The sequence below is a fragment of the Rattus norvegicus genome, chromosome X (genome assembly GCF_036323735.1).
Source record: "Rattus norvegicus strain BN/NHsdMcwi chromosome X, GRCr8, whole genome shotgun sequence".
Classification (NCBI taxonomy): Eukaryota; Metazoa; Chordata; class Mammalia; order Rodentia; family Muridae; genus Rattus; species Rattus norvegicus.
Genome location: NC_086039.1, coordinates 14,963,823 through 14,990,510, shown reverse-complemented (window position 1 = coordinate 14,990,510; position 26,688 = coordinate 14,963,823). Strand labels below are relative to the sequence as shown.

The 26,688-nt window shown below is 39.8% G+C and overlaps 1 protein-coding gene and 1 pseudogene across 1 annotated transcript in view; one reads left to right on the top strand and one right to left on the bottom strand.

The window, feature by feature from the left end:
* Nucleotides 1-6,559: 6,559 nt before the first annotated feature.
* LOC120099542 (U2 spliceosomal RNA) lies at nt 6,560-6,699 on the bottom strand (annotated as a pseudogene).
* A 5,184-nt stretch (nt 6,700-11,883) lies between these two features.
* Tspan7 (tetraspanin 7) overlaps nt 11,884-26,688 on the top strand; it is a 97,301-nt gene continuing 82,496 nt past the window's right edge. The window contains exon 1 of the mRNA NM_001398737.1: nt 11,884-11,967. Coding sequence (NP_001385666.1) covers nt 11,887-11,967 — 81 coding nt within the window. The 5' untranslated portion in view covers nt 11,884-11,886. The remainder of the gene's footprint in view (nt 11,968-26,688) is intronic.

Below are 26,688 nucleotides of genomic sequence, written 5' to 3'. Positions count from 1 at the left end.
ATCATGAAGCCATAATTATTAACATTCATTTTTATCTCCAAATGCATTCACACTCATTGGAATTATACTATAGATATTTTTGTTGTTTCATTTTTCAATTCATCGTTCACTCATAAACATGATTGAGAGGATTTCTGCTTAGAACACCTATTATGCCATCAATTTAATGGCTATATAGAATTCCTTTTGTGGACACGGTATGTATAAGTGAGTTTCCAATCAAGCAAACAGAAATCACTCTATAGATTTGATGCAGGAAAGGACTTGATATTAGCAATTTTCTACAAAGTTACAAAGTCTCAGAAAATTAGAGAAGGGTTAGTTATTAGCTTGTCACGAATTATCCCAAACATACTGGGGTGTAATAAACTTTCTTAAAATCAGTAAGTTTATCTGAGAGGCGATTGTGTGGTCAGCAGTGTCAGCTGAGCTCCTCTGGACAGTTCTTGTCTCACCTAAGTTTCTCCTGCGTCTGCAGTTGGGGATATGTTGGTTTTGCTGACCTTGGGGGGGCAGGGCTGCCTTACATATCTAAGGCATCAGCTGGACAAGCGGTCTGCCTAGACTCTGCACACGGTTAAGTCACTCTCCATGAAGCTAGTCTGTGCTCATTCTCATAGGGTTTTAAGACAGTGAGTAGAAACACTTGGGTTTTCTGAAGGCTTTAGCTTGACACTGCTACAATGTCACTTTCATAGCCTTTAAGGATTCAAAATAAGGAACAAAGCCAGCCCAGATTCAAAGAGAAAAAAAAGATTTCACTTTTATGGAAATGGCTTTATCATCACCTTGAAAACAAGTCATGAGAGCAGATGGGGGAATACTTTAGGAGGCAGAAGGGAGCCCATAACAAAAGGGCAAGGGGGACTTAAGGTGGCAGTGGGGGAGGGGAGTTGACTGAGCAAAAAGTAAGATGGCACATATACTTGAAAGGGAAGAATGAAATCCATTATTTTGTGTGCCAACCTGAAAATGTTTTTAAATGACACACAGAGAGATAATTTTCTAGTTTTGCAAACATTTGACCACTGTGTATTTTGTTGAGACAGCAGAAAACCATACCACTACTGTGTTGGGGCCCATTGGGCTTTATCAAATATAGCTCTGCGAACAGTACTGTAACTACTCCTTTAAGAGGCACTGCTAGCACTGAGAGTTCAGGAATCCAAAGGCTTCACTGTTGTTAAAACTGCCACAGATGCTGTTGAGAATAAAGGGTTCCCTGTAGTCTTGCTGTTGCTTCTGCTGGGAGGACCCCAGAGATAGGAGAAAAGGCTTCTCTTTCTTCCTCATACTACAGTCTGTCTACCAGTGCTTCTCATTGGCAAACCTCACAGAGGAAGCCAGTTGGGAAGAGAGCCAGGAAAGTGTCCTTTGTAGGTTTCTTTCTCTCTGTAATACAAAAAGAAGTATCAAAAGTAATAGCGGAGAGCTAAGTGAGATTTGGCTATGAAATGATACCATTTATACACCGACCCTTTATTGCTAGATATTTAGATGGCTTCTTTAGAGATACAATATAAATATAGACGGTAAACACAGCAGTGGGAGTGTCCAAATGCTATGAACAATGACACCTCAGTTCCAAGAACTGGGTTTAAGCTTAGTCCTGTTGTCCCTGAGCTTAGCAAGAAATGGGCAAAGGAAAACTAAGGACAGTCCAAAGGCTGTCTGCTCCGTGCTCCCACCAGGGCATTTGTGTTCATCTTCAAGGCCAAAGTCTGGGCATTCTACACATTTGGACTTCCTAATGCTCAGAGTTGACCTCAGAAACTCTATCCACACTTCCTTTGTACCAGATGCCATGCTCAAAATAGAAGGGAAGTGTCTAAAGCAGTTTTTCAAGAAAGGAAAATAATCTTATTGCAAGTGAAATACAATGTGGAAAAATTAAGCGATTATTTTTCACAGGTGAAATTTCTTCCTCAGAACACCGACTTAATGAACACTAATACATTTCACAGCTGTAATCACTGAAGTGCCATTTTTATTTTCCACTCTGATTTATATGTAACAATTATTTATGGTATATTTCATCTTAATGGACCTTTTGCTTTGATACAGTTAAAGGAGTCTAATAATTCTATAGTATGTATACAATAAAGTTTACTTCACTATTTTTCTTCCCTAGGACAGGGTAATATCCCCAAGGATAGAAATCTTGTTTTTTGGCTCACAGCTGTAAATATCTTGTATAGCTGTTCTTAACCTATGGGTTAATCAGATATCCTGCATATCAGGTTTGCAACACATTATTATGATTTGTGGCAACAGCAAAATTACAGTTATGAAGTAGCAACGAAAAAAAATGTTATGGTTGATGGTCATCCTAACATGAGGAACTGTATTAAAGGGTCACAGCATAAGGAAGGCGGAGGACCACTGATCTAGTAGTTCATTTATTGCAGATAGAACACAATTTTGTAGAATGAATAAATGCAACTAAACTCATTACTGATGGCTATTTTAAAAGACAGTGTCTGCGGGACCTATCATGACTGCCCCCTGAAAGACCCAACAAGCAGCTGAAAGAGTCAAATGCAGATATTTACACCCAACCAATGGACAGAAGCTGCTGACCCCTGTGGTTGAATTAGGGAAAAGCTGGAGGAAGCTGAGGAGGAGGGCAACCCTGTAAGAGGACCAGCAGTCTCAATTAACCTGGACCCCTTAGATCTCTCAGACACTGGATCACCAATCAGGCAGCATACACCAGCTGAGATGAGGCCTCCAACACATATACGGCAGAGGACTCCCAGGTCTAGACTGAGTCAGAAAGATTCACCTAACCCTCTAGAGAATGGAGGCCCCAAGGAGTGGGGAGGTCAGATGAGGTGGGGACATTCTCTTGGAGACAGGAGGAGGAGGAGGAGGAGGAGGAGGAGGAGGAGGAGGAGGAGGAGGAGGAGGCGGCATGGGATGTAGAACAGTCAGAGGGTGGACTGGGATGGAGATAAAATCTGGACTGTAACAAAAGAATAAATAAAATTTAAGAAAAATGAAATAAATAAAGTTTGAAGATGAAGGGACAGTTGCAGTTTGCCAGTCCGTTTTACTAATTTGTGGGATGGAGATAATAGCTTACCAGTTAAGACGGCTTACTGTTCTTCCAGAAGACCGGAGTTTGATACCCAGCACGCAAGTACAGGGATTAAAGGCGTGCATTTCCACCATTTGGTTTAGTATTCTTATAAATATATTGCATACATGTGTTTACTTTTGTACCATAAGATCGTAAGAGAAGAATTGATCAATCAAACACAAGAGGTGAGCAGTTAAAAGCACTTGTTGTTCTTCCAGAGGACCCGGTTTTGATTCCCAGAATAAAAATGGCAGCCCTCAGACATCTGTAACTCTAATTCCAGGTGATCCAATGCTCTCTTCTTACCTCCAATGTCACCAGTCACATGCATGTTGCACATGCATATATTTGGGCAAAACACTCATACACATAAAACAAATAATTTTTAAAAACCAAAAGATACACAGCAAAAAAAGAGCAAAAATCAAAAACGAAACTGAAGAACTTCTCTCTAAATTTTCTTCCAAAGTATTCAGGCAGTCCCTGGTGTGTAGAAAGGTGACACTTCTCTTTTACAACCCTATCCCCCTACCTATCTGTGAGTGCTCCCATTATCAATCTCAGGGTTAGAGTCCTGTTAGTGCTGTTGGCCTTTTACTTCTGTTGGCTTTGTTTGATTTTGAGGAAGCTGTCTCTTACATTCCTGCCCCATGTTCTGAGCCCTGAACAACCTTACCTTCTGAAGTGCTTTTACCAAGTCCCCTTGAGCCAAGTTTCCTAAGCTTAGTATCTCCTGCTCTTTGGTGGAATGCTTTCCTCGGTGCTTTGTGTAAGCAGATTCAGGGTGTTGCACAGACATTTCTGAATTCCAGGGTAACAGTCATTTGGGAAGCTCAGGTAGGGACCATGGGGACAGACAAATACATTAACATACTTAATATAATATTAATCAATTGATATAGGAGTGTAGATAAATGAACGTATACTGTCAATTTTTGTGCATGGGTGTGTACTTGACATAATCTAGAATCATCTTCGAAAAGGGAATCTCTACTTAGAAAATGCCTCGATCAGATTGACCTTACGTGAGTCGGTGGGGCATTTCCTTGATTAATGATTGATGTGGAAGGACCCAACCCGCCATGGCTTTGTTACTTAGTACAGGACAGTCGGTGCTGGGAATGTCAGATTCCTGCTTTGAATTCCAGCCTTAACTTCCCTCAGTAATGGCTTGTAACCTATAAGATAAAATAAACCGTCTCCTCCCTAAGTTGGTTTTGGCCAACATCTTATCACAGCAATAGAAAACAATGATAGAAAATATGTTCAAAGTTCACATTAGCAACGTTTCAAACCAGTTCAAAGATTGCTCTCTTTAAGTCCTGAAACTATAATATTCTATAATCTTTCTGGTGGAGGGTTTCTTTATAAAATATTATTTTCTGATTACAAATATAAAATTTGGGGAACTAGAAAAAGTTAAGATGAGTAAAGAACTTACAGCCATAACTCTGAAAAATATATACATACTTTGTTTTAGAGACAAGTTTTTGCTTCATAGTCCAGGCTTGCCTCATACTTAGTGGGTAGTCCAGGCTAGCTTCAAATTTGTAGCAATCCTCCTGCCTCCATACCCTGAGTGCTGGGATTATAGGAATACATCAATCATCATGCTTATTTTATACATCTACTTTCTTCCAGTATCCTTCCTGTAAGTCTTTATACAGAGTTAAGATGAGATTGCATATATTTTTTCTGTTATTTCCCAATAGTATAGCAACAATTTACCTTTAAGACTAAAAAAGCTCCTTTGCATATTTGTAAATGGCTACATGTTAGTTCATTATTGACACCTGTGATATGCTCTGGTTGCGTGTGCTAAAATCTGACTCCCAAGGTTACTCAGACTAGAGGGCACTCATGTTTTCTACCACCATCCAGATGTTCTTTGTTCTTGGGGACATCTATTTGATGTCAGAACAGTTTCTTTGTCAGCCCCAAGGGTTTCTATTCTACCTAGAGCAACTGGGGAACTTTCTAGAATAATGACCAGTACCCATCCCTAAACCAGAGCAATGAGAATGTGTCATAAATCTCAGAAGTTCCGAGTGGAATGTAACCTAGGCATAATTGAGAAGATGCTCCTACCTGTCCTCCTTCCTTAGGTCCAGCCATTCTGAATGTTGAGGCAGACTGTTATAACTCCCTCTCTTCCTTCTGCTGTCTTTTTTTGCTAACTTCTCAACCTTCAAACTACTTCCCAAAGCACTTCCCCAAACCATGTCAGATGAAGTCATGGCACTAATGGATGTTCTACTACTACTACTGCCTGTATTACATGCTAACGTAGGGTCATAGCCAGAGTGAGGCCCACTGCCATCACAGCAAAGCCAACTTTTGTCCTATTTGCCTCCCTTGGGTCCTCTAACTGCATTGCTACGCTTCTGAGTGAGCTTTTTGCTTTTGTTCAAGCTGCCTTTGTTCGTACTGTTTCTAGCCTGCAATGAGCTGCTTCTGCCATCCTCAAAGACTACCATTATCCCTTTTATACTTCAAGGCCCATTTCAAATATCGCTCCCTTATTCAACTTGTTGACAATCATCTATTGAGTCACTACTGTGCGCCATTCATTTGTCCAGCAATTTTCTTGGCGTTCCTACTGTATCTATGTGCTGAGGATGCATCCGTGAACAAAACAGACACGAAGGCCATCCTCTCTTAGAGTTTACATTTTAGTGAGTGGTGTGGGGCGATAAAACCAACAACAGGAAAAGTCCAAGCACACACATATCCAGAACCAAAACCCAAACCAAGTATGTAAACAAGAAAATGTTATGCCAAGAAATGAAAGGGACAATGACTGGGTGACTGTTTTCATCCAGAATGGCTTCTCTCAGGAGGTGACATCTGTATTAAGATTTAAATAGCAGGAAGGAAGGGACTAAACATTCAGTGTGTGTGTGTGTGTGTGTGTGTGTGTGTGTGTGTGTGTGTGTGTGTGTGTATAAGCATACTAAGTGGGAAAGGTGCCTGGTTTGTGGGGAGACACCATACCACTTTGTTTATGCCAAAGCAGCTGAAGCACAGGGCTGAGGAGAACAGGAGCAAAGTTAGAGCCAGTGCAGATGTATTTTCCAAGCTGAGGTAAAGAGTTGAAATCTGATTCCAAGTGTAGTGATGGAAAGCCCTTTGGGGCTTTTAGAAGGCAAGAGAGTGACATACTAAGGATTGTGTTTGAAGAGTATGGCGAAATGTTACATAAGTCAACAGATTGGAGGGATGATAGCAGGGGCAGGGAACAGATAGGGGTTTTGGGGGTAGCGCTTGTCTCCTTAAAATACTTGTCCAGTTTTGAGATAACAAAAACTAACAGCTCCCTTCACTTTTAGGTAAAAGTAGAAAGATCTTACTATTACGTTAGAAGGCTTGGAGAAACCTACCCCTCTCTAGCCTCCTGCACTCCTCTTTGCCTCTGGAATGCCTTGCAGTTTCCCAAACACACCCTTTCTTCAGGTGGCAGAACCTTTGGACTTGCTGTGGTTATATATTATTGCTGTGTGTCGTAAAGTAAACACAACATAAACTTTACCACCTTACCTATTTTAAAGTACAATTTAGGATAGCTTACATGAATGCAATAATTACACTTGATCTTAGCCAAAAGGCCGAGAAGCGATGAATGCAATAATTAAATCTGGTCTTTTTGTCTGGTATCTTTTCACTTAACATAATGTTCTCAAGGTTCATTCACATTCTCACACATAAAAGGTTATTTATTACTCTTTATAAGAGAATACTATTCCATTGCATGTATATACTATAATTTGTTTATCCATTCACGATCTGATGAAACACTTGGGCTATAGTGAATAGTGCTATGGTGAACATTCATATGGAACTGTTTAAATGTCTGTTTTCAATTCTTTTTGATATATACAGAAAGGTTGGACATATTGTCTGTGGTTGCCACCAGAAAACATGAAAAACTGGATGTCTTTTTTTAAAGGATTATGTTATTTCTAATTATGTGTACATGTGTGTGAGTATATGAGTCTGAGTCTAGGTGCCCATGAGACCCAGAAGAAGGCCTTGCATACCATGGAGCTAGAGTTATAAGCAGTTCTAAACCAACCAGTGTGAGTACTGGGAATTATAAACACTCTTCTTCTGTCAAAACAGTAGGAACTCTCAACCACTGAGCCATCTCCCCAACCCCCAAACTCGATGCCTTAAGGCAGTAGGAACATTTTCTCTAACAGATTGGAAGGCTAGGATCATGAGATCAAAATGTCGGAAGACCCTGTTCTTTTTTTTTCTTTCTTTCTTCCTTCCTTCCTTCCTTCCTTTCTTTCTTTCTTTCTTTCTTTCTTTCTTTCTTTCTTTCTTTCTTTCTTTCTTTTTTTATTAACTTGAGTATTTCTTATTTACATTTCGAATGTTATTCCCTTTCCCGGTTTCCGGGCCAACATCCCCCTAACCCCTCCCCCTCCCCTTCTATATGGGTTTTCCTCTCCCCATTCTCCCCCCATTACCGTCCTCTCCCCAACAATCACGTTCACTGGGGGTTCAGTCTTGGCAGGACCAAGGGCTTCCCCTTCCACTGGTGATCTTACTAGGATATTCATTGCTACCTATGAGGTCAGAGTCCAGGGTCAGTCCATGTATAGTCTTTGGGTAGTGGCTTAGTCCCTGGAAGCTCTGGTTGGTTGGCATTGTTGTTCATATGGGGTCTACGAGCCCCTTCAGCTCTTTCAGTCCTTTCTCTGATTCCTTCAACAGGGATCCCGCTCTCAGTTCAGTGGTTTGCTGCTGGCATTCACCTATGTATTTGCTGTATTCTGGCTGTGTCTCTCAGGAGAGATCTACATCCGGTTCCTGTCGGCCTGCCCTTCTTTGCTTCATCCATCTTGTCTAATTGGGTGGCTGTATATGTATGTGCCACATGTGGGGCAGGCTCTGAATGGGTGTTCCTTCTGCCTGGAAGACCCTGTTCTTGCTGATACTCTGGGATGAATCCTTCCTAACCTCCTTAGAACTTCTGTAGATAACCATTGATCCTTAATGCTCTTTTGTGTTACATAGATGTTGGCTTCTGTTGTCAGATGGCCTTTTCCCTGCAGGACTCAGTCTTCACATGGACTTACCTAGTTACCTCTGTTTTAAAGGACCCAGTCATTATTGATTAAGGGCCCTAAATGGATCAATATGACTCCTGTATTAACTTAATAACAACATTTGTAACAAGGTTATTTGAAATGAAGCTATCTTCTGAGGTACTGGAGTTATGGCTCCAATTTATCTTTTGGAAGTATACAAGTCAACAGTGACCCCCTCCCAGGAACTTATGTGTAGTTAAATCCTGGGAATTTAAACCTGGAACTGCAATGAAGCCATGAGGCTTCACATTTTCAACAGACTCTCCTAATGTGTGTCAGTGCTACTAGTTCAGGCACAGGGTTGACACCAGATGGCAGGATCTGACATTGGGCCATAGTTCTCAAATAAGACAGGCACAGCTTTATTAGAACATTGCTTCAAGCTATCCCACATTGCCTAGACTTGGAGAAAACCCACAATGATCAAGAGGAGAGCCATGTTACTGCTTGTCAGAGAGGTGAGAAGAGCAATTTTGATACATTTGGTGGGCGGTTGGGTAAAATATCATCCTGAGTGAGCTAACCCAATCACAGAAAGACATACATGGTATGCACTCATTGATAAGTGGCTATTAGCCCAAATGCTTGAATTACCCTAGATCCCTAGAACAAACGAAACTCAAGACGGATGATCAAAATGTGAATGCTTCACTCCTTCTTTAAGGAAGAGCTGAACTGCTAGTAGTATCGTCATGCTACATAAACATTCTTGCTTTATGACAGAGCTGAAGGAGTCGCAGTACTTGTGCTGCTGAGGAATTGCAAGGGCAAAGCAGGAAAAGTACACCTGCCCTGGGAGTCAATAGGGTGAGTTAACTCCGGACAACATGCCCATGTGCAGACCTGAGCAGTGTCTGAGCAAAGGTTGAGGCAGCAAAGGTGACAGACTGATATGAAGACAGATTTGCAAGCTTAGCATCCCAGTCCCACAGGATATTAGTGCGTTCTTTGAAGGGATCGGGGTCTTTTCTTCCAAAGGAGGGCTTTAAGTATCTGTGAATTAACCTAGCCAACTGTTATAACTCACATGTCAGATGTGTTATCTCCAACAAGCCACTGGGAGCTTTTACATTTTAAAAAAATGTATTCAACCTTTGAAATCAGTGTTATTTACATTAACTAAGAACAAATGAAGCCAAAGGGCTTAATTGGATTTGTCTTCAGGGACAGTTCCTTCTTATCTTTGGTTTTTATTTGTGTTGCTGTCTCAGACCACACTCATTTTAGCTTGGTACAGTCTTAATGGGCTCCTAGTCTGTAAACATTCTGGCCTTCTGGCCTTTGAGAAAACAAAGCTGTTGATAAAGAAGAAAAAAGGCAGAAAAGAATCTGAGAGGAGTTAAGGGCTCGGAGGGTGTTTGCCTTTTGTTCTTTTGCAGTAGTTCTTATCTGGTTCATCAAGACCTACCTGTCCTCCTTTGGGCAAGACCTTTCTGGATTTAGCAATGCAACTTGTGGATGCAAAGAAATTTCTCAGTCTTTGTAAAGATACAATGATGGTTTTTTAACCCCAACTCACAGATCACAATTCCTTGGCAAAGCTGGTTATGAAATATTTTAATTTACTTATTAGTTACGTTACATAAGGTATGCATATATTTATTGCTACATGTAGATAGGTTATTTGGGGTAGAATAATCTAAGCTTTCAAGAAATTAGTCCAAAATAAAGCTGCAAACAGAAATGATGAGTTAGTTCAAAATGATGTTTTTGTTAACCATATATACTCTATGAAAACTCATCATCACATTCTCCTTGAGACAATGTTAGGAGTTTTGACCTCACAGAGTCATTTATACATGGCACCAGTATTTTTCAGCCATTGAGCCTGACATCTTTAGAGGCGTTTCTCTGTTCCTCCAGAGAGTCGTCTGCCACAATCAAGGTTCAACGGTAAATGCTGGTTAGTATCAGAACCACCAGGCGACCTTTAAAGACTCTGAGCCTTCAGTCCATATAGAATAATTCAGACTAGCTATGCTTGCACCAGGCAGTCACTGTTTCTTTTAGGTGCCAGTCATTAATGATCACTGTAAAGTCCTTTTCTTTCATGTACACTGTTTCCTGTGATTGGCCATTTTCTTCAGCAGGCAATTCTTCTTTCCCATATTTGTTTCTTGTTTGTACAATGACCTTCCTGGCCTGCCACCATGCAGTTCATTGCAGGTAATAATTATACTAGTCAAGGCTGATCTTGGCAGGCTTTGCCAAGCTTTTATTGACTCTATTATTTTACTCTTTCACAGAATGCATTCCTAACAGTGTCCACGTGGAGTTAGCCTGGAATGGCCTTGCTTCCTACTGGACTTTCTTCGGGGAATCAGATGAAATCTCTGTAGAATCTATACTTTGTGTATGACTTTGAACTAGCCACAGGACATCTAGGTATAGTGTACATTATTTTCTATTCTGTTATAGTTCACACGTCTAAAGGTCGTTCTTGAAAACTGTGCTAGCCATTGGTTTTTATTATTCTCACAAAGTCATGCAACCATCACTACTATGTAATTTTACAACACTTTCCTCACTCTCAAAATCAAAGCAATCACCCAAACCATCAACTGTCCTCTTATTCCCACCCCACCCCCACAGCTCACCCATTTTTCCCTCTCTATGGGTTTGTTTATTTTAGATATGGATAATTCGGTACGTGACTTTTCTGTATCTGGCTTCTTTCACTATGCATACTTGGAAAGTTTGTCACTTGGAAGCATGTATCAGCACTTCGTTCCTTTTTACAGATAAGGTCTCCCATTGGATGACGAGTGTACCATCGGTTTGTCAGTTGAATCCACTCGTTACTAGTATGAATTGTTGTTCTATACATTCATGCACAAGTTTTCATTTGGACCCGTGTCTTCATTTCTCTCCCATAGATATCTAAGAGTAGAATTCTTATGGTAACTTTACATTCCCTTTTGGAGCAAATATCAGGTTGTTTTCCATTTTGCTTCCTTGCTGCTGAGAGACCCCAGAGGAGTAAGATTGTCGGTGTTCTCTAAATGAGGCAAATGATTCTCTGGTAGTTTAAAGAATTTTTGTTATTGTCGTTATCTGTCAAGCATCTAATATGTAGGAAGAATGTTGCTGCATCTCGTTTTTGTCATTTCCAAAGGTTAGGAAATCTAAAACTATGTCTGAAGTTCAAAGGGAGCCTGTGGAGAATTGTAAAGTAGCAAGGATTTAGGGGTCTCTGAGCTCCGGGGTACCTTACGATTCTTCCAGGTGTCTGCTTGTCACAGTCTGTTCCTGGCACCGACAAGGTGTGCTTACTGCCAAGGACATGAATCCTGAGTGTCCAATCGCAAAAGCAGGCTACACAATCCTTATGTAGCTAGGTGCAGGCCCTGTTTCCAACAAAGCCAAAATCTTAAAGCTAGGGTAGTTTGAGAAGGGCTACCCTGACCTCCGACGGAGCCTCTAGGCTCTCGGGTTCCCTCTGACCTAGGCTTGGGATCTGTGCCTGCGCCAGATTGCAGACTTGGGCAGCATTCCCAGCATGCAATCAGTCTCCAGTCATCCTGCTCCTTCTCCCCTAGCCCCGCAAGGCGCGCGCGAAGGCAAGCGCGCCGCCCAGCCTGCGCGCGCACGGGAAGCTCGCGCAGCACGCGCTCCCCCTCCCACCCCGCCTTTCGCGGCCCCGCCTCCTCCCCCTCCCGCGCGCCCGCCCGCCGCCCGCCGCCACTGCCGCCGCCGGAGCTCTGTAGTATGGCATCGAGGAGAATGGAGACCAAACCTGTGATAACCTGTCTCAAAACCCTCCTCATCATCTACTCCTTCGTCTTCTGGGTGAGTGCCCACGCCTGGCTGCTGGCCGGGCCGCGGTCTATCAGACCGTGTGGTGATGCTCTTAGAAAGAAAGGTGGAAGGAAAACCCAAACCCCAAACCCTAAACCCCAAACCCCAAACCCGATCTTAGCCGGTGGACAAGGAGACAGCGGCAGGCTGCTGGGTCGGGGCTGTGAGATGGAAGGGTGCAGGTCTGGGCTGCTCCAACCCTCGAGTTTGCCCACGAAGGCTGAAGTGGGCTGCGCGGTGGCGGTGGTTGCAGATTTTTCACTCTTCCAAAAAAAAATTTTTTTTTTTTGTAAATGCATTGATTTCTTAAACTCGCAGAACAGGGTCAACCCCTGGGGAAAGTTGAGTTGTGGATTTGTCTGTTTTCTCTTTTGGACTTCTCTCCCTACCTTACCAGCCAGTTTGGGTGCCTGTTGGAGCTAAAGGAGCTAACCTGTGGCGGGCTGGGAGCGGGCGCAGTACCGAGGGGGTTAGATCTAAGATTCCCGACTTAGTCCCAACCCTGCAGGGCTGTGGGAGAGAGTCGCTAGGAATCTTCTGCCTGACTGGACAAGGGCGATCAGTCTCCCAAGCGCAATAATGCGGGACAGGCGCCGCCACCGCGTGGAGGCGCACGGAGAGGGTCTTACATAAGCCCGGGGTATCTTTGAGCTTTCTCGCGACTGGGTCTTACACGGTTCCTCTCAGGTTTCTTCCCACCCTTTACTGTTTCCAACCGGTTATTGTGATTTTCTGTGTGAACCCAATCTGCAATGCCCAAGAGGAGGACCCCTACCACCTGGTGGCTGCGGTAGCGCCCCTGTTCCCCACATAACTGGTACTGCTACTAGTCCTTGAGCTCAATGCAGAAAGGTGACGTCAGCCCTTCAGCCCAGGCCGGCGAAGGGCTGTGTGGTGCACCTCGCCAAGGGATGCGCCCTTCTGTGCGCAGGAGGAGGGAAAAGGGGAGGAGGGGGCTCCGGGCTTATGCCTTACCTCATCCTGTTTGGCAATTCATGGAATCAGTGCAGGGCTGACACTGCAGTGGTTTCATTTGCAGAGGTGGGTGGTACCTAAAGACCATTCCCAGTTCTTTTTCTCCTCACGTAGATGCCCACCCCAGTTCCCTCTTCCCACCTCAAGCCACAGCCACCCTGCAAAGGAATGAATACCGTCACAACTACCCTGGCCCTCCGCAATACCATAATCTGGGTCATTCCAGCTTCCAAACCAGTCATTTTGAAACCTGAGTCTCTGTTTAAAAAAGATAGATAGAAAGATAGATAGATAGATAGATAGATAGATAGATAGACAGACAGACAGACAGATGGATAGGGAAAAGAATGAAAAAGAAAGAATCAGGCTTGCCTTTGGTATTTTTTTTCTTCTTTGCCCTCCCCACCCCAATATTAACCCTGATTTGCTTCAAAAGTGGAACGCAGTATTGAATGAAGTACTTGTATTCGGATTGATGGTAAACCGGATTGTTTGCGGTAGTCAAGGCAGGAGCTAAGATTTATTACGGATTTAAAAAAAAAATCCCTAATGTTTCTAGGCTTTCCTTGCCACTGCCATTGATGATTCTTCAGGTCTGGAAAACCATGGAATGTGTGGACAGAACAGACCAGGGACTCTGCAATGATACAGAGTAGCAAGACTGAGACAGCCCATCACATACGCCTAACATAGAAGCTGAGTCTTTCTGGAATAGAAGTGGCACAGGTTGAATCATGTCAGTAATGGAACAGTGGGCTAGCTATACGTTCAAGGATCTTGTTGTCGTATGTTTGCCTGGGAAAAGCAGCATTACTTGGTGTGACGGTCCAACTTCGAAGAAGCCATTGCTGGGCACTGGTTTAGCTCTTTCTATAGCTCCTTAAGTCTGTTTTTGCTTTGCCCTTTGTTATATACTTCCTATTTGTTAACTGGAGTAAATCTATAGGTGATTATCTTGGGTTCCTGAAAAAGAAGGGTTATGGTGCGTGAGAAAGAAGGAATGCTGTTTTCTGGCATTTCCGAAACATGGTGACGGAGGAGGTGTTCCAGGCTTTCGCTTTTCCTATGGATAATTTAACTCTTTTTGTCACCCCCCCACCCCCCGGCAATCCGATGACTCAGTGCCTCCTAAAACATCTGAAATGGTGGTCACTGTGCTGTCCGCCCCTGAAAGTTCCTCTAGCTGCCGTTTCATTTTTTTTTTATATTTTCAAGATTTTGATATTCTTAAATATTTACCCCGAGTATTTTCAGTAGTTAAAATAGGATTCAATGATAATTTCAGACTTTACAATCAAAGGGATGACATCTCTCCAGAAAATACGACATTGAAAAGATGTTTTTCTTAATAAGCTGTAGTCCAAACGCTGGTTTGTTTTGTTTGGGCTTTGTTTTTTGTCACTGTTGTTGTTTTTTCTGTACCTTAAATGCTATTTTGAACGAAGCAGCTTTACGGAGGATAATATATATGATATATGTCACCCATTTAATGTATGGTATATACATACATGCTTAACGTAAAAATAGTTTGCATTTTAGTGTATTTGTTGTCGTTTTAGTATATTCACAGACACAGCCATTACTACAGACCATTTTCGATGGTTTTGTCATCTCTGAAAAGAAACCCTGTCCTGTCCCTATCCCTCCCATTTTCCTTCCCACTTGTTCTCTCCTGGTGCCAGTCCTAGGCAACCATAAATCTACTTTCAACTGCTATAGATTTTACCATTCTGAACATCTTACATACTTGAGGTCACATGCTTGCCCCTTTTGGTTTCAGTTAGCATGAGACATTCATGATTCATCCATGTTGTTAAGTCTGTGTGAGTACTTCATTCAGTTTTCTGGTCAACTAGCATACCATTTTTGTGAATATACTGTATTTTATTTATCCTTTTGTTCGTTGGTGGATATTTGAGTTGATTGGAGCTCTTGACTGTTATGGATAATGAGATTATAATGATTTATGTGCCATTTGTGTGTGTGCCTATATTTTCATTAGTTTTGGCTATATATCTGGTGATCTGTATGGAATCATATAACTCTAAATTAATTGTTTGGAGAATGGCCATACTGGTCTTTCAGAGCAAGTGTTCCATTTTATATTCCTTTCAACAGCGAGGGTTACGGTTTCTCCATATGCTTGCCGGCATTTGGTACTATCTGGCTACTTAACCTAGCCATTCTAATACCTGTGGATTTGTATGTCTTACTGTGATTCTGCGTTGAATTTCCTTAATGAATGCTAATGTTGAATATTTTTAAATGCTTAATGGTTGTTGGTCATCTCTTGAAAAGATACATATTCATATTCTTTAACCATTTTATTTGGGTCATTTATATTTTTATTATTACATTATAAATTTCTTCTATATTCCAGGTATAGTCTCTCATTAATATGAAACTTTTGCAAAATTTTTTTCCATTTTGGGGGTTCCCTTACCCTTAGCTGTCTTTTGACCTATGAAAGTTTTATTTATATATATATGAATATGTATACATATTTTATATGTATGTATGGAGTATAAATAAATTAGCTTTTTGTTTGTTGTATTATTCAAGCTTTTGTTATCACATGGAAGAATCCTTTGCCAAAGATCACAAGAATAACCTGTTAAAAAACCTGTTTATAAGGGTTATTTCTCAATTTGGTAAATATAACTGATATTTGACTATTTCTTGAATACCTAGTACTATGTCTGACACATGGTAAGTACTCAAATGGTTTTTTATATTTCTGGTCGTATGCCATGTAATAGAAGAAGAGGTGACCTTGCACTGTTTTAAGGGTAGTGTGGAGAGATGTTTAGTCAGAGTAATTTCCACTGTGTTCTTTGAGTTGCTTTAATTTGACTTCTTTTACTTCAGTTTAGGCTGAGAAGTAGAAGGTACTTGGACTTAAAATGATGGTAGGTTAGGAAAATCAAGAAGTATTGTCACGTACCAAACAGACTACTGTTATGAAAAACAGATTGTTTTTAATCTGTACTCTTTTGTTTACAATCATTCTCTTTGGCTGCTATATTTTGATAAAGCTCTGATTATCAACAGGGGAAAATTCCTCCATATTTGGCCATGCCTAAAGACTTTTTTGGTTACATCTAGAGTGGGTTCCACTGGCCTATGGTGGGTAGAGATGACAGGTGTTGCTAAGCAGCCACCTGATGACTCCTCGCAGTGGCTGAGCTCGGCCCAGTAGCTGGCTCAGAAGATGAATAAAGAGTAACCTTTATTTTATTGTAACTGAGCAGTAATAAATGCTATGAAGAAAAGGACAGTGTGATGTGCAGTTTACTGTTTCACCACACCACAGCATGTTCAACACAACCACTTTCAAGAAGAAAAAACCATCCTCTATGGTGTACCATAATTGTTTATTTGAAGATTAAAGGTAAGTGACTCTTCGCAGATCGTGTTTCTAATGGATGGGATGGTTTTCCTTTCAGTTCAATGAAATCACCTGAATGCTAAGTGAACACACTCTTACTTTCCTTGATTTGGATGTTTTATTTCCAGCTTTTAGTTAGAGGGGGAAAATACCTAGGAGCAAGTTATTTTGTGCTTTAAAGACTAGAAACATTATTGCATGGGACGATATTTACATTCTAAATAAAAGAGTGAAAAATGAAATTTATCAACTATGCCTGGCTTAGTTATTAAACCCATCACAGCTGGGGAGAGCTTTTAAAAGTGTACTATTTTGAGTCTGTTTTTACTGGATGAAATGTGTTCTTTCTATTTACATGTTGATAGACGACTAGGGGACTTAGGGACTTGCTTACATAATAAAGACTGTTAAATCCTTGTACTTTTGCAATCTCTTTTGTCAGATATTTCAGTTAACTGTAATTTAACTTAAGTTTATATAAAAATATCAATCTTGCCCTATATAAAACTAAGGTCCTTATTTTCATGAGAAATATAATTAAGAGGCAAACAAGAAAACCTTGTAAATATGTTACTTACCAGAGAACTGTTTGGATTTATAAGCGTTTATGGACTTTAACTACTCATCTGATTTCTGAGGTAAGATTTAAATTGTCTAGACCGCGTCTGAACAATATTGTGAAGAAAAATATCCCTTGCTTCATTTTAATGAATATTGGGTCTATTTTATTGTTTAAGAATGTAATTAGCTTACTAACAGCATTATTAAATCATTCCAATGTGAAATACCAGTGATTTCTCGTTTCCTTCATAACTAATGATCATTAATCATTTGGGGGTAATTTTAAAATAGTATTATTTTCCTTTTTATGGAGCAACTTTTAGTGATTAAACTGAATAAGGATGAGAAAATCTTAAAGAGAAGGCCCTAACATTTACAGAGTGTTTGAGATGGTCACTTTCTCCTCCCAAAATTGTTTCACTTCATGTCAACAAACATTGGTTGAATGTCTGTCATATACCAAATATGAAGCATTCTAAATGATGTTGTCAGTTCATTGCATACATACATACATACATTTTAATTGCATTCATGGGTAACACACTCACCTCCAAATTGCTCATTTTTAGGTCTTATCTGTTGTTGTCACACTATGGGAGATGGAAATTTAGTTCCTTTGTGCTCTTCCTTTTCTTTCCTGGACCCATTTTCCTGGGATGTCCTTTATCAGTGTATCACACACACACACATCATTTGGTTTAAAGCACTGGGCTGTGATGGGTGATGAGTAAATCTCTTCATAGTGGAGCCATGTAGTATGGATATGATGAATCCTTACACAGCCTTTTGTTTTTCCTGTAGTTAGCAATCACCTCACTTTTTTCCCTTGCATCTAGCATATTTATTCAAATTCATTTCCATATTCTTTTCAATAATTCTTTATCTTTGCTCAGTATATTCAAGCAGTTCATGGGAATTTTCTGTGACCAAATGTTATAGATATTGTGTTGGCTTTCAAATTGAACTAATGCTCTCTGGGCCTCCACTATGTTAAATCCTCAAATTGCCTAGACATTCACTTACTCTATTTCTTGACTTTTCCCCCTTCATTTTGGTAGAGCAAATTTTCATGTAGTTTTCTTTCTGGGAAAGGGAACATGGGAAGTCATATATTGAAGTCTTTACAAATTCAAAACTCTTATTTGATGCTTACACTTAGCTTGATAGTTAGGCTGAAAATATAATTGTTGTTTAGAAAGTATTTACCCTCAAAAATTTTACTGTCTACTTTCTACCAAAGGCTTGTTATTCATGAAATTAATTGAAAAATTAGACATTATGATTCTTCTTCAATCATGTTTTTTTCTCCCTTTGTAAGATTTTTTTTTATTTCTTGCATATTCACAATGTTCTGAAATTTCTCTCTGAAAGTATTAGGAATTTTTATTTTAAAATTTTTTATTGTTTCTTCCAAACCATTTTGTTTTAGGGCATATTATAATCACAGATTTTGGGGTTATTTTCATGCTAATTATTTTCTATATGCTTAAGAGGGGTTTATGTAAAAACATTTGGAAGTTGTTATAATGGATCTGTCCCCATGTTTGTTGCTTGTAAGTTGTGTGACTCTGATGGGCTAGGTGAGCTTTAGAATCAAGATCGATACTTTTTTCCCCTTAGATTTTGTCTATTGGTCTAATTGGATGGCCTACAGATGAAGCTTTTCATTACTTTCAGAACAAGAAGGTAGCAATATGACAGATACCACATCCAGTATACAAATGTCCATCGTGTTCCTGTTTCTGGGTCAGAGACGTTCTGTTTTACTCTCCAAGGAGTAAATCTCTGAACCTATGGTAGAATGAGAGAAAAGCCAGAAACAGGAAGTTAGAGGTTTCCTAATTGCTCCTTTAAAAAGGTTTATTACTTCCTTCCTTCAGCTTCGCTCGTTCCCTAACTTCAGCTCTCTGGGTTGTCTGGAGGTGCTTCAGTATAAATACCTTTATTCTGGGATTTTTCAAATCAACTAAAATATTTTTGTTGATTTTGTTAAAATATTTATCTCAGGATATCAATATGGTTGTCTCTTCCCATCTCTTTGCTACTGTGGGGTTTTAGAAAGATCCTTTTAGTGTCATGTCAGGCGAATTTTGGGAGTTAGCCAAGATGAATGTGTTCAATCCATCATCTTTAACTGGAAGTCCTTTCTATCTTTACTTTTCATGCTATTAATTAAATAAGCAATTGATTTCAAGTGATTGAATAGAACACCTAAAATGGTAATAGTTGGACTATCATAATCAGTATTGGTATAAACACACACACCACACACACACACACACACACACACACACACACACACACACACATGTACACACATACACATATAGTTAGAATGTGTTACGTATGCCAGGCAAGCACTCGATCCTATTAGTATATTTTGAAAATACTGTTTGGATTACAAGGAAAGTATTCTATGTTGGAATACGCTTACTAAACCATAGTCTCTAAAATATCATCTGGTTATCAGGGACTGGACAAATAGGGATGAAGCCCTGAAGGTTACTGGAAATTTTTCTTTCCTTCTAATTTCTTCCTCCTAGGAAAAGACTCAATATGGTGTTTTCTGACTTAATTCACAGTGTACTGAACTAATTTAATATGGTTGCATAAGAGTTTAGCATATGATGTTTGTATGGTGGGAGGCTTGATGTTAAACTCTTCTTTTTATGCTATTACAGTTATGGGGCATGTATATGATAATCTAGAATACTCTCTTTTTTAGTCAACTTTATTTCCTATATACACTTAAAAGTTAGCACATGCACACTATCTTCTTTGCCATCTGGGGAACATTAAGCCATTTCCATTTAGAAGTTCCTGAATTTTTGTTTAAATCCAATGAAATTCACTTTACTTTAATCCCAGCCAGAATTCCTGATTTGACCTTACCATGTGCTACATTGTGATGAGGCATTGGCTCTTCAGCATCATATCCTGTTTGAAGAAAGCATCTCAGAATGTGCTGAGAGCCGGAAGTAATTTGTGACTGTTTCTTTGCTTAAGCACATTAAACACTTAAGATTGATGACTAATGCCATGCAAGCCAACACTTTAAAATATCTTCTTAAGTCGTTCTCCTCTGGTTCAATTCCAGCAGCTTCTGATATCAGCTATCATCACTTCACGGTAGCAAGCAGGTCACTGAATTGATGTGGAAACTTCTGTTGGCTGTTACCCCGCTTGCTGGGACAGAAAGCTTTTCATATTTGGCTGAGCATTTTATTCTCTTTCATATAGTGCTTTAATATTCATCAAGAAAAGGATGAAAGGAAGGGGAAGTAGAAGAGGGTTTTTCGTTTCTCTCTTTTTGTTTTTGTTTTCCATTTTGGTTTCTAATCAGTCGAATATGTAAGCATTTTAAACAATCTAATGATAAAATCAAGGATCCTACTTCTGCCATGAAATATTCTCTTTAGTGCTTTTTGGAAGGTAAGTATTTCCCATCATAATCTATTTTAGAAGTTTGTAGGTATCCATGTTAAGGGTTAGGGTTAGGGTTAGGGTTAGGGTTAGGGTTAGGGTTAGGGTTAGGGTTAGGGTCTGGAACAGATACTAGTTGAGCAACTTAAATCAAATCATTCTTAACCCAGTTTTTTGTCAACAAGAATTGCCTTAAGTTTTCCTAAAATAAATGTCTCAGCTACATTCTAAGATGCTGTGATTCCGTTGGTCCAGATGGGGTTCCAGTATAATATTTTTGAAACAAGTGATTTCAGAGATTCAGCTGTGCAAATAAGATTGGGTTATAAACCCCCAATCCTAAAGACACATACTAGCTAACAGCAGGCCATTTCATCTTGAGTCTCCTGGATTTGAAGGCAGCCAGGAAATGTCAGAATGGGCTTACTAACTGACTCTTCTTGGACTGGGGAAAGATCTATAGTGGTTCCCCCAAAACTAAAGTAGCTTTGTCACCCTGAAGAGACTGTGATTATCATTGGTAAATAAAACAATGCTTATCTAATCAGCAAGGGTCTTCTTTTTGGCATTTATTTATTCATTGAGTGTAGAGGTGCATCACAGTATGTAAATGGAAGTAAAAGAACAACTTGTACAAGCCTTTACCTGCTGAGCGACTTTGCTGGTCTACCAAAGGCCCCCTTAAAGCACAAATTACCAGTCATAATTTTGAAACCTATGTTAAAATTGGAGTTTCAGTTGATGTGGAGAGGGGCCTGGGTATGGACATTTGAAAGTAATACCCACCAAGTGGTTCTGATGCCTGCTTGCCATGTAGCTGTTGGTTATGCATAATAACCTTCATTAGGAAGTTTTCTTATGTGCATATAAGATACACAATCTCGGGTCTTTTTATACCCACAGAACTGGTATTTGTTAAACATCTTCAGATGAATTCTTGGAGATTCGAGTTTTTTACTGCTCCATAGGAAGAGTCTATTTTTGTTCAAAGTAGCGTTGAGAAGTTGGGAAGAGTTCTCTTATGCTTCTGTCAAAAGATGTGACATATACTGGGGAAATGGTTCAGTGGGTGGGTAAAGGGATTGCTGTGAAAGTATGAAAGGATGGCCTGAATTCAACACCCAACATCCATCCTAACACATGGGTAATTTTGGTATGCATTTGTAAGCCTGTTGCTGAAGAAGTAGAGACAAGAAGACACCTCAAATACACTGGACAGCTGCCCTAGCTAAGTTGGTAAGCTTCTGGATCAGAAACAAGACAGAACAGAACAGAACAGAACAGAACAGAACAGAACAGAACAGAACAGAACAGAACAGAACAGAACAAAACACTGTCTCAAAAAAAAATAAGGTAGAGAACCACTGAGGAACATACTTGCTATAATATTCGAAATTCACATCCATGCATAGACATTGACATGTATGCTTATGTATGCACATGTGTGTGCATGCGTGCAAACACACACACACACACACTAATCATCTAATATGTAAAGCAAAAAGATGAATTCACTATTCATCAAAGGAAGACAAAGCTGTGTTAATCAACCATAGTTTATAACTAAAGCATATCTTTTGAGCTGGCTTCAAATTTGTGTCACCAAAGTTCTAGAATTAGAGAAGCAAGTCACCATGCTAGACTACCACTAGTATTTGGGATTTGATTTATCTTTCAAATGCAGAAATACAAAACATTAACCTAGAAAAAGATAAAATGACCTTTTATGGCTATAGTTGCTGTATACCCCAAATTTCAGAGTCTAGTAAAAAAAAACTAAGAGAATTTGATATACAAGCTAGATATAAGGTAAGTATAAACTATTAACTGCCTTCATTAGTTCTTCATACAAGTCTTAGAAGAAAGTCGTTCCTTTGCAATACCAACAAAAATTGTAACTATTGCAGAAACAAAGTTAACAAGAAATGTAGTGAAGAATGGACCAGAAATGTCACTGAAAGTAGGCCCAGAACAGATTGAAAGAAACCTATGGACTCTGGAGTTGGGAGATGCAATATCATAAAATAACTAGTTTTCTTTACAAAATTATTATGTATTTTCATATAGAATCCTGGCAGAATTTGGAGAGATTAAATTCTATTGTTATTTTAAGAAACAGATAGCTGAGAAATTGGTAGGGAATTGGGAAGTAGGTATTTATTATTAGAATGTACGGTTAGGGGAGACAATGACAACCCTATCCAATCCCCAGTTCCTGGCATTCATGGTTGTGTGTCACCCCTTCTGTTTCAGTGCTAGAAGGATGTGTGAGTTTCTTCTAATAGAATCTTATAAAGGTGATCAAATGTACCTTACAATCACATTACATAGGATGTCTAATTACTGAGAGGCCTTGTCTCTTTCTGGCTTCAAAAACTTAAGCTGCCTTAGGGAGAGGAGAACATAGTGAGGAACTCTGGGTAATTCTCTACCTTGACAACTAATGAGAAAATGAAGCCTCTAGTTTTGGCAGGATGTAAGTAACTGAATGCTGCCAACAACTGTGTGATCCTGGAAACAGGTTCTTTCTCTGACTTGAGCATCCTGTGAGTCCTACCTGACACTTTAATGAAAGTATCGTGAAACCAAAGGCAGAAGATATTGCTATCCTGTGCCTAGATTAATGACCCCACAAAATCTATGGAACAGCAAACGTATTTTGTTTCCAGTATCTACATTTTGGCATTAGTAATATTATTATGAAATAATACATGACACAAGTAGGTCACTAGGTCAGTTTTGTATAATGTTGGTTTAGAAAAAGGTAAATAAATAAGAAGGCACCGAGGATTCTAGAAATAAGGGCACATGTATATTAATTAACGAAACAGGATGTTTTTCTAATGGGAGAAAGCTAGTTTTAAATGCTGCTAGTACTACTAGATATAGAAAAGGAATTGGAGCTTTTGCTTAAATCACATGAACATTTTCAATTAATTTAAGTTGGTTCAAATATAAAATAAAGCAAAAATTACATTTATATAAAATATAAAAATATTATTTTATATAGAAGTAATATGTAGAGCCAGGTGTAATGGCACACACCTTTAGTCCCAGCACACTTGGGAGGCAGAAGCACGCAGATCTCTGATTTCGAGGCCAGCCTAGTCTATCAAGCACATTTTCATGATAGCCAGGGTTACACAGAGAAACTTTGTCTTGAAAAAACAAAAAAGGAAAAAAAACAACATAGATATAATATAGGCATAAGAAAGATAGCTTTTAAATTAGACACTCAGAAGCAAATAAAATGTTGATATATTTGGTCATTTTAAAAAAGCATTTAACAAAAATTGTAATAAAGTCAACTAAACTGTGGCGAGGTAAAAACCTTGTGCCAGCTGTTAACACACTGCTTTCTGCATTCAGACATCTATACAAAAGCTCTTATTTCGAATGGACATCTTTTTTCAATATAGATCAATGACACTGTTTTATGACCAGCACTAAGTACATTCGAGGCATCGCTACTCTAGAGAAACAGTTGGCACAGCTCTACTGAACAGAGCCAGATAGTAAATATTTTTGGTTTCATGGACCATGCATCTCATTAGCACCAGCAGTGTTAAATGAAGCCTGTGCGGCATAGATAATAATGTAGATAAATGAGTAAGGCGCTGTCCCAACCAAGTTGTATTTACCAAGTCAGATGGACAGCCAGATTTCATGCATGGTCTGATATTGATTGGCCTCTGCTCTAGATGCAGATATAAGGGAGGTTTAACCCCTTACCTTTGATAATTATCATGCAAAATTTACTATGGGCCCGTGAGAGTGGAAATAAAGCAAGCCTCACATTTTCTACATTGACAAAGGCTACTTGAATCCTGTCTAGGAAAGTAACCACTACAATCTTTCAGATGTGACTATTCCCATTAAAATGTGCTGTAAGTGTTAAATTCACATCAGATTTTCAAGTTTTAGTATGAAAGGCAAAGCATCTCATTATGTTTGGGTTGCATGCTGAATTGGTAATATTTCAGATATATATTGTCTTAAGAAAACCATATTCATAAGACTTAATTATATATAATTTTAACTTGAGTGTTGTTCAAATATTTAAAGCTATAAATGTGAGCTGGGTATGATGGCTTATATCTATAGTACATATTCATGTGGTTGAAGCAGAATTGCTATGAGTACAAGACCAGCCTAGGCTGCAGAGGGAGTTTCAGGCCAACATGAGCTACAACATGAATACCTTGTCTTAAGAAACTAGAGTTTGCCATTGTCTTTTGGATAACACTGAACTAGAAGTGGTAGAGGTGTACTCGCTCTTGTTTAATGGGAGCAGAATGAGTTCAGTTGTACCAAAGGGAAAGGTGTGTGGTCGATCTAGGTAAGCTAGACAAAGGTTTTATTATGGGTTGGCTAGGATTGCCACAAAAGATACTCCTTCATGGTTCTGAACACGTAGATGAGAGCTACACCCTTCAGGTCTAGTCTGAAATTAGTACGTTATCGTACAAAGGCAAGAGGAAGTCACAGCAGATCACCCAGCTAGGAACTGAAGTCTAATATAGGGTGGATTGAAAATGAGCAATAGAGAGCAGAAGATGGCTTTAGGATATATGGCAAGGCTTTAGGATATATGCTTAAAGAACCAAACTGATGTTGATACCTGTGTGATACCTGTGATCCTTAAGGGGCTGGTTTGACATTGATAGGATCTGTTATAGTTTGTACGTGTTTACTTGGAGATAACAGTACCTTTGAGGGATACGTTGGTGTGCTTTCTAGCTGATGGTAGTGAAGATCTTTATTTTGGCCATCTCTGTTCTATGCGGCACCTAATCCCTACCCTCCATGATCACAGTTGTTTGACCTGGGGAGAAAAATCTGACTTGTAATATTTGTGTGTTGGCTGGTCTGTGAAATGTGTGACAAGGTGAGCAGAAGAGAATGGCTCTTTTTTGCTTTTGATAGTTCAATAGAAGAGTAGAGAAAACACTGTTGATATTCAGTGGAAGAGAGAAACCCAGGGGAGGGAAACAGCAGATGCATGGGTGCTGAAGACCTGAAATGGACGCTGTGAACTGGCAGTCAGTAACTCATGTAGGTTCCTGGACAGCCAGCCAGATTGCAAGCCAAGCATTTCCCTTCCAGCCTGGAAGCGGCTCTTCACATTTGTGGGGAGACCTGTCCAACTGGGGAGTGACTCGTAGCCTCCTCAGCTTCTGTTCTCTTATTTCTTTTTTGTCTAACCAAGAAAGGTGATGAGGTAGATGCTTGAAGTGGTTGGAGAGACAGGAGTGGAATTACTGGAGCATTACAAGAGCAGTCTGTGGTTGTCAGACAAGGTTGGGGAAAGCCCATAAGGTCATTTAAGAGGCATGAGACGGTAGAGGTATCCTTTTCAACTGTGTGCTACGCCCAGCATTCTAAGCACAGTTAATGCTATGTTGCTTGCTGATAGTAGGTGCAGCAAAGCATTGCGCCACCAGCACTAAAGGAAGCCTGCGTTTCCAGTAAGTCCTGTCTCAGGGATAAAGGTCCTCCTTCATGGTAGCAGCAAATTATTTGAGCAAGTTACTTATTAAGCTCAATAGCAGCTGCTCTTTTTGGGAAGTGAGCTTTGCCGCTCTTTGGGTTTTGTATTCTTCAAAGATGTTTTGAGGACAAACAAGTAGCTGCTTTATATGGTGCATTTTTACCAAAAAAAAGTGTGGGGTGCCTAGAATTCAGTAGGCTCGCCCTCCTTGATGGGTTTATGCATGGGTTCAGACAGGCAACTCTGAGAGGCGCCTCAATGCCTGCTTGCACGGCTTGTACTCGGTGGTGGCAGGTGGCGGAGGGGATCTCCTTAAAGTCTAAATGACCACTGGAGATGAAGTGCACTTCTCCATATTGTCAGGAACACAGGACAAAGGATGAGACGTTGGAAGTGAGCTTTGGGTAGAGCATCTCAAATAGCTTTTAGATAAATATACAAAAGAGGGGCTCATCAATGAATATTCTGTAGTATTGAATGAATGGTCCAAGTGAACCACATGTGATATGATTTGCTGACTTTGTAAAGAAAAATAAGTGCAGGAAACAATTACTGAAGAAGTCTCCACACACAATGTTAGCAGTTATGGCCAAGAGGCAAAATATTTTATGGGTTCCTTTTTGGTGTATTTTCTGAGGCTTTAACTACCATTGCATATAGAATGTGTTACTTTTATAATGAAAGAGAGCAAGAAATGCTTTAAAACGACACTCTACATATTACATATATATGATTTTATTTCTCAAATATGGAGCGCTTTTTAGATATATATCTTATTTGTCATGGAGCAGCTTATCGGCCGGATCCTCTTCTATGCTTGGCTTGAGTAAATGAAGATTAAACTAAATTTAACTTGATTCTTTAAGTCTTAAGT